The 8343-nt window shown below is 32.4% G+C and overlaps 1 protein-coding gene across 2 annotated transcripts in view; it reads left to right on the top strand.

The window, feature by feature from the left end:
- LOC118186942 (SEC14-like protein 2) overlaps positions 1–8343 on the top strand; it is a 68110-nt gene that overhangs the window by 18118 nt on the left and 41649 nt on the right. For both annotated transcript variants that reach the window (XM_035357121.2, XM_035357120.2), the window contains 2 exons: positions 5930–5999; positions 7480–7523. In XM_035357121.2, coding sequence (XP_035213012.1) covers positions 5930–5999; positions 7480–7523 — 114 coding nt within the window. The remainder of the gene's footprint in view (positions 1–5929; positions 6000–7479; positions 7524–8343) is intronic.

The following is an 8343-nucleotide window of genomic DNA, read 5'->3' as shown; positions in this document are numbered from 1 at the left end:
TATCAATTTCCATTTCTTTGCTTACTAAAAATGAAGCAGAACCATTTTAAGGCATGTTGGGACTACAGATGAAAAAAAAAAAACAATTGTGTTGTTGCTCAACAAAGGCAGTAATTAAACCTAAAAGATAAATTACCCTCGGGAAAGCGCGTGGGGTATATCATACCCCAATTCTACAAAAAAAAAAAAAAAAAAAAAAAAAATAGAATATTCCTAACTTGTGAAACTGAAATTTTGTGTTACATTCAGAGCTGAGTTTCTAGTAGTGGTTGACTTTCAGAACCACTTTTCCATTGTGTTTTCCATTCCATTTTCCATTGTGTTCCATTTCTGTGTGTTTCAGAAAAAGATTTATCAGTATATTTTATTGCAACTGGGGTGTGAGGCACTCCACGCGACTGTCCACGTAAGTGTCTTTCTGACTGAATATTTATTTGAGAAATTTATTTCTAGAGTGATATTTCTACTCGCAAACGATTTTAAAGTATTTCAAATTAAATTTTTAAAGAATTCTAAGCTCATTATGGCAAAAAGAATGACTCCCTATGAATTGGAAATGCAATGGCTGTGAGATTTATTAGAAATATTTGAAAATATGAAGATTGCATTTCGGAAACTGAAGATGAAAATAGGAATATTTTCTACACTGCTTGGTTTCGAAGAAGATAAAACATTAATTTCTTATCTTTCTAAGAAGGGAAAAATTATTGTCATGCTTTTAACATTACATAACGATAATGCTATAGATGATACTATTGGAGAAAAGAAAACGCCAGAAATTATATGTTTTTATAATATGATAATGTGAGCAGTGGATACCGTGGATGAAATGACAGCAAGTTATTCAATTACCAGAATACCAAGGAGGTGGCCAATGGTAATTTTCTTTTCTGCACTGAATGTTGCTGCAATAAATGCTCGAATTATATTACTTTCAAATGCTAATCCATCAACCAGATACAGAAGTAGATATCCATTTTTGAGAGACTTAGCATTACAATTAATAAAAAAATGTATTGAACAACGAATCAGAGATTAATACTTGACCTAGAAACTTACGTACTGCATGCAAAAGAAGAGCAGAGGTTTCGAGGAATAATTCAAACGAATACAGGAAATTCGAAGCAACTAAGCATAAAAGATGTGATTCATTTTGTTTGGCCCTCGAGCCAAAGGACAGAAGAACGCGAATTCGATACTTAAAATGTGAAAACTTTCAGTGCTAAGAACACGTGAATGTATTTTGTTAAATTTATAAATGTAAACAAATAAAATAAGCATTGTGCATTAGAGATGCAATAAAACTTAGAGGTATGATATTTATTTTCTTATTATCTTCACTTATCTTAATTTTAACTCTCCATAAGGTTATTTTGGAAATTATTTTTTGTAACTCAAATATTATTCATGTATTATAAAAGAAACATAGCTTTATAAATAAATAAAACTGTTTCTACCGTATTTTAAATATTGTAGTATGTGAAATCCCATACGCCCACTCTAGTAACTTCTTTTGATGCGCCTTTCGCCGGATTAACCTTCCAGCACGCGCGTATGCCCAAAATTTACGACAAATTCAGTTTTTAATGCAGATTTTTCGCATATCGAAGCTGAGACGTCTGGGGTCATTTCTATTTCTCTTTTCTACTTTTCCCCACATTATGGAGTGTGCCAACAGAAAGTTATTTGATTTTTTTTAACTGGGCTTTTGTGCTACGTGGCAGCTTTTTCATAAACGTTGCGACACGCGCGTGCTCGTGTTTTAATATTCGGAAAATATTTTGTAATTTTATGTTATTAATTGCTGTGTATTATTTTAATTTCAATACAATTGGCTCTGTAAATTTTATATCGGTTTTCATGGCAAAAAAATATGTGCAACCAGCTGATTTTGCACGGATTCTTCAAGAACAATCTGATGAAGAAAAGGAAGACAAGGAAACCTTTGGATGGGATAACAATAGCGATTTCCATTCCTTATTTTCTTTTATTTCTATTTATTAGAAATAAATAAAAACATTAAAGTTAGCTTAAAGGGCGTTTTTGTAACCAGTAAGAAGTAAATTTCCTTGCAGAAGTAAGTAATGCTAAACTTTTTTTCCTACCAAGGTGTTTTCCTTTTTTATTGTCTATACTTGTCTTTGATGAATATTAAAATTAGCTTCGATTTAACTATTAAATAATAAATTTAAAATGTTCTATAATGAAATACATCATTGCATTTCCATCTCACTAACATAAGAACTTAAAAATAATTTTCTTATATTTTAATGAGATATCGTTTGTATTTTGCAATAAAAAGATTAATATTTTATTTCTTAATAAATTTATTATCAATATTCACTCATTTCTGTCGTTTTTCGTGCCAAAAACGGTAAAATAGCGGATGTCGTAAAAAATACGACGCGCGCGTGCTCATGCAAAATTGCCAAGCGCGCGTGTTGGAAGGTTAAATCACACAGATAAACAAGAAAAAGGAATAAAAGGGGAGGAAATTCTCTGAATGTAATCCCTCCCCTTTTTTCTTTGCTCTTTGAAGGTTATGTCAAGATATGCAAGTGTGGTATCCTTCTGAAGTTTCAGAAGTAATCATATCAGTATAACGGACTTTGTTGTCACCAGTTACGTAATTTGAAATGGATTTTATTCAGCGACTTTCATTGATTAAACAGAGCTAATGTTGTGTTCAAAAGGGTAAAGTTAAATCACATACTAGTGAGACTGATTTATCAACGTTTCACGATGGTAGATTTTTACTCATCTATTTAAGAGTTCAAATATGTCCTTATCCAGAGATTATCTGTTGAATCGTGTAGCCTAAAGTTGGAAGATATCAAAGATGTAATAAACAAATATTTTACGACAAAGAGAATACCGAAAAGTTTCCCGAAAATGAATGGAATAAATAGAAAATAAATTATATCATTTTTATATATTAATAATGAAAGCTTTGGAATAGTATTTTTTAATTCAAGTGTTGGTTATATTTTAATATTATAACAGTTATTTTATGCCACTTTCCTAGCTCTTCTAGATTCAGCTTACAATTTCTTACCAGAATGAGTTTTTAGAATCGCGTTAAATGCAGATTAGAAGTAGATTAGTTTTCTTAAATCAAGTTCCATTGACTTCGCCAGAGAGAGTTAGGATTTCTGAACAGAGCACGTTTGCCTTTTGGCTACGTCTCTGTTAATATGCTCAGCTGTACTACGTGCCTTTTGGCAGCTTTGCTGGCTAGTTTAATATTACGGGACAACTAGTTTAGAATTTTGTTAGCTTCGTCTAAATCACTTTAGTTAGTCATTAGTCAGTGCTGCGGTGCTGCACTGCAAGTGCTGGCGGATATCCCTCCACTGGACATTCTAGTGGAGAGAATCACTATTAGTAAGGACATTGCGCCTGGAAAATAACGTCTCTCTGTGGCAAAAGACATTCTACCACACAAACTATGATAAGCGCACGCCGATTATGCTTGGACACCTTGCAGATACAAATTTATCGCACACAATGAACCTGAAATACACCCCGCCAAATGAGAAAGCATTAGCTATTTACACAGATAGCTGAAAGACGGAGAAGGGCGCAGGCGGCGCCTACTGTGTACTCCAAGAAGGAGAAGTGGTTAAAACTTGGGAAAAACGACTGGCAGACAAACATACCGTCTTTCAGGCGGAGCTTCTTGCATTAAAAGCAGCCATCAATTTGGCAAAATATCAATTAGGAATAAAGGTCAACATATATATCGACTCTGGCTCAAGTTTGGAGTCCATCCGAGGACACAAGACAAGGAGTCCTTTGGTGCAGGATATTCAGAAAATTCTTCTAAGTATCCCACCAGATGACATACCTATCCTGATCTCGGTTCCAGCTCATGTGGGTATTACTGGCAACGAAGCGGCGGACGTGCTTGCGAAATCCGCAGCCAATGACTGCCCACAAACCGATAAACTGCATTTAAAAACGCCAAGCCGTGAATACTGGCCGCAATAGGTGGAGAATACCTGAGGCAACAAGCAGACGAAAACTAAGACAGAGGTGGTGATCAGGCTATGCTCAGCAAGGTACTAAGAAATTCTCCCCCTCCCTTGAAAATTGTATCTTCGCAGCATAATTTTAATAGCAAACCAAAATACTACAACAACCGAAAATCAACATAGAAAAATAGCTCACCCCGTAATAGTAACAGGACTGTAAGAGCAAAACTATTGTAATGTAAGCATATTAATATGCAGTTTGTATGTACTTGATAAAAATGATATTTTAAAACAGTTTAAAATGACATTAAAAATCCAGTCAATGTGTAAATGAATTACAAGTTTACTTGGTAAAAGTATTGTAAAAATGAATTCAGATAATATTTAAATGTGCACATAACTGTCATGATTTTATGTAACTATCACACGTAACTTGTACAATACAATGTTTGTAATTAACATATTCTATGCTTATACACAGGCCTTGTATGCCCATGTAATATTTATATTTATATTTTATACGGCAGAAATATTCCCTTCTGCCAAGGACGACTATCAACATTGTAAGACTTTATTGAGTAAGTCAGGTCAGTGGTTATCTTAGGCGGCGCTCAGTCACTAGTCAGTTCTTATTTCTTACATTTTGAGTTAAGCCCAAGTGAAGGCTTTGCTGTATGCCCTGAGAAAGGGGCCGACTGTATACCTTTATTAGGAGCAAATAAAGGGTAATTAACCCTTCTTGAGTTTACGTTTCTGGAATTAAGCGATTATTAGCTTAATACTTCACTAGTTTCCTCGATATTACCTTTAACAAGATAAAATTGAGGAACCTTACAGAAGGTTCTTCTTTCAATCCTGCATTACATACAGATCAACACAACACGTTTATAACATACTATACTGGTAAACTACATAAAATGCATGGTAACTACATACTATACTGGTACTAGTAACTGCATACTATGCTGGTACTAGTAACTACATACTATGGTACTGGTAACTACATACTATGCTGGTACTGGTAACTACATACTATGCTAGTACTGGTAACTGCATACTATACTGATACTGGTAACTACATACTATGGTACTGGTAACTACATACTATGCTGATACTGGTAACTACATACTGTACTATTAACATACTATACTTGATATGTTTATGGCCAGTTATGGCCACTGTTTTCAAAATGAGTTGGTTATCTGATACCTGTTTCAATACACAGCATTATTATTCTATACATATTATTAGCGCTAGAAATCAAAAATAGAAAAATGTGCCCTGATAAATATTTTACAAGAATAAACGATGAAAACGTGAACCAAAAATTAAACACCTGTCACGCGTTTAAAATTTTCTTAACTTTTCAATATTTCGAGAATTTCTATTGGAACATTTATCGAAAATTATTGAAAACGAAATTCTATTTAAATTCAACTACACTGTTTAAATCTGAGTTGTAAGCATTGAATTTAATCATAGTAAGCTTTTAATCGAAAGTTTTATTTTTTACCGGTGAGTTTAAAATTTATTTTCAAACAGAAGATGCTGCTTTTCCATTTACTCGCTTGTCTAATCCTTAGGCTTTATAATTAATATATTAATAAATATAATTAAATAATATAATTAAATAATTAAATTCTAGATTCTTGAAACCTTACTTTATAAAGAAAAACTATTCGGGAATTAAATTTAGAAATTAATTATGAATCTATAAAACAATGCCTATAATAAACCAATGATAAACCAAGATAATAAAAATTGAATGAATTTTACGTATGTATCATTGCTTCAAATATATAACCTAATGCGAAAACGCAATTTACGCTAACTGAAATTCGTAGTTTTTAAAATGACAGCAAAGTTATGCAACATATTAAAATAAAATTATCAGATAAAAATATTGTCCTTTGATAGTTATTAATAAAAATTTGAATTTTCCTTTCCTTTTTAGTTTAAGAAGCAGATTAGCGATATCCGAACAGAATATGACACGGATTTGCAGCTGACGAAGGTGCTTCGAGGTAAATCACTTTCGCAAATATTTAAAATTGCTTAGACGTAGGATGTATAATAATAAATGTAAACTCGATAAAAAAAATTTGATTTATTATTTTACTCACTGGCCTGCGTAATTCTTCATGATTGATTTTGTTTTATTTCTGATTATGCAAATGAATTGATTTAATATCAAAAACAAAGTATTAAAGCCAAAGAATTTAAAACATCGATTCGTTAATTGTATGTAAAATATTGATTACATTTTAGAGAATTTGTTAATGAACTTTACCCAAATTTTGAAATAAGGGTTTAAGACAGTTGTACAGTGAAAGCATCGTATTATTTTAAAAGAAAATTACTCTCTACGTCCTTGTCCAAATTTCTAAGTCTCTGAGTCTTTTAAAGAAAATTACTCTTTTCCATTTCCTTTACTGATGTATTATTTTTATTAATTTCCTTTCAAGTCGGACCCACCAGCGGCCGAGCGGTAAAGTCGCTGAACACTGGTAGTTCGCTTCGAGGTTCGAATCCCGCGAACGGGCTGGCTGCATGGGCGTTTTCGTGGTTTTCCCCATGTGTAACGTGTATACGAGCCAGTTTCCCTTAGAAAGTCCTCCACGAAGGCATCCCTCCTCTTAAGCAGATAGCCCTCGAGGTTTTGCCATACTCACAAATACACACACACACACACCTTTCAAGTCGGAAGCAAAAATTTGGTGATTTGGGTCACCGTTAAGTACTTCGTGACAAGGCAATATATTCAAGTATATAATAATTCTCTTCAAACAGTATGAAAAAACTCAGTAGATATACAGCATTACGAAACCAGAATATAATTAATAAAACTTTACTTTTAAGGCCGCCCAGACGGTATAGTGGTTAGGAGAGCCTGACTGCGATACCAAAGAGCCTGGGTTCGAATCCCGGAAAAGGCCATACTTGTAACTCTCCGTCCCTTCATAGGAGACAATGGTGGCCCACCTATTAGGTGTCTTCATAATAAAGAGACCACGACATCTGGCCTTAGTATAAATTAATGGACTCTGTTACAAAACTGTAACTGTTCACAATCTGCCATCGGGGGAAAAAATCTTTACTCTTAAGATAGCTATTCTACTTTGCATACCTCTATAATAAATACCTCTATGTTAGTATTATTCTATATATTTATTCAAAGCACAACAAATGCATAAAAACAAATCACAATACAATATGTAAAAATAACTAAAAAAAGAAGACCTCTGTAAATGAAATTATTTTAGATAATAACGTGTAATTTCGATTTTAATTTAAAAATTTTTGACTTGTTCGAAAGTACATTGATATCATATAAAAAGAAGAGCCAAAGAATTTTGTCTCCCCTTGAGGAAAAAAATTCTATTTATAAGAACATGCTAGTCGATAAATAATGTGCCTTAAAAATTCTGCCTGACAGTTTTTCTTTTTTAACTGTCCCAATGAAGCATATATATTTTAATACAAAATTACTCTTTTTTTATTTAGCTAGGAACTTTAACTTGAAGAAGGCTGAAAAGCTATTTCGGGAGGTAAGTATTTACTTCCCTTGACATATTATTGAAAATGTAAAATAAGTATGCATTTGTCTAAAGAAAAAAAAAAAAAAAACAGTTTAAAATACTCTAACATTTCTATATTTCTAAAGTAAATAATCTCGTTCATTCAACCAATGAATTCTAGAACAAAAATACTTCACTTCATTTCAGTTCTTACATGAATATTATGAAAAAATATTCATTCATTATTTAATATTTACTTATGTCTGTTGTTTCCAAAACTATGATTATGTTTCAAATAATCATTATTAGAGAAGACAGGATACTTGACAGCTTAGCAAAAAATATGTGAAAATCAATTATTAGGTTTTTGAAATTAGTAGCATACTCTAAGGTACATTCTTTTACAAAATCTGGCAACAATAATTATCTTCAGCTATTTTTATTTTAGCATGAGAATTAATTTTGTATATGTGGCAAAGTCAATATTCTTAAAAGTAATTTTATGGATGGCGTAATTTTACATTATTTATAGTTTTAAAAAAATTAATTGTGCGCTATTTTAAAACAAACACTTTGTCTGTACAAATTACAGTAGTTTCTATAACAAATTAGCATTTGGGTTTGCTATCGATAGTGAACTTTTGTTTAAAACGCGCCATGGGAATAACTGATTCCACGCTTTTGGACTGAGACGAAGCAAGAGAGCTGGCAGGAAAGATACGGAAAAAATTGTTTTTATTTCCAGCGTGCGAGATTCTCTCTCAAAAATTCTAAAGATATGCTGTTTTTAAATATTTTGTGATTTTGCTGTTGAAGCGAATTTTATGTGGCGTAAACTCCAAGAATATGA

Source organism: Stegodyphus dumicola, chromosome 4 (assembly GCF_044657685.1).
Source record: "Stegodyphus dumicola isolate Sdum_Otavi_A_Nest chromosome 4, ASM4465768v1".
Taxonomy (NCBI): Eukaryota; Metazoa; Arthropoda; class Arachnida; order Araneae; family Eresidae; genus Stegodyphus; species Stegodyphus dumicola.
This window is presented reverse-complemented; position numbering and strand designations above follow the sequence as displayed.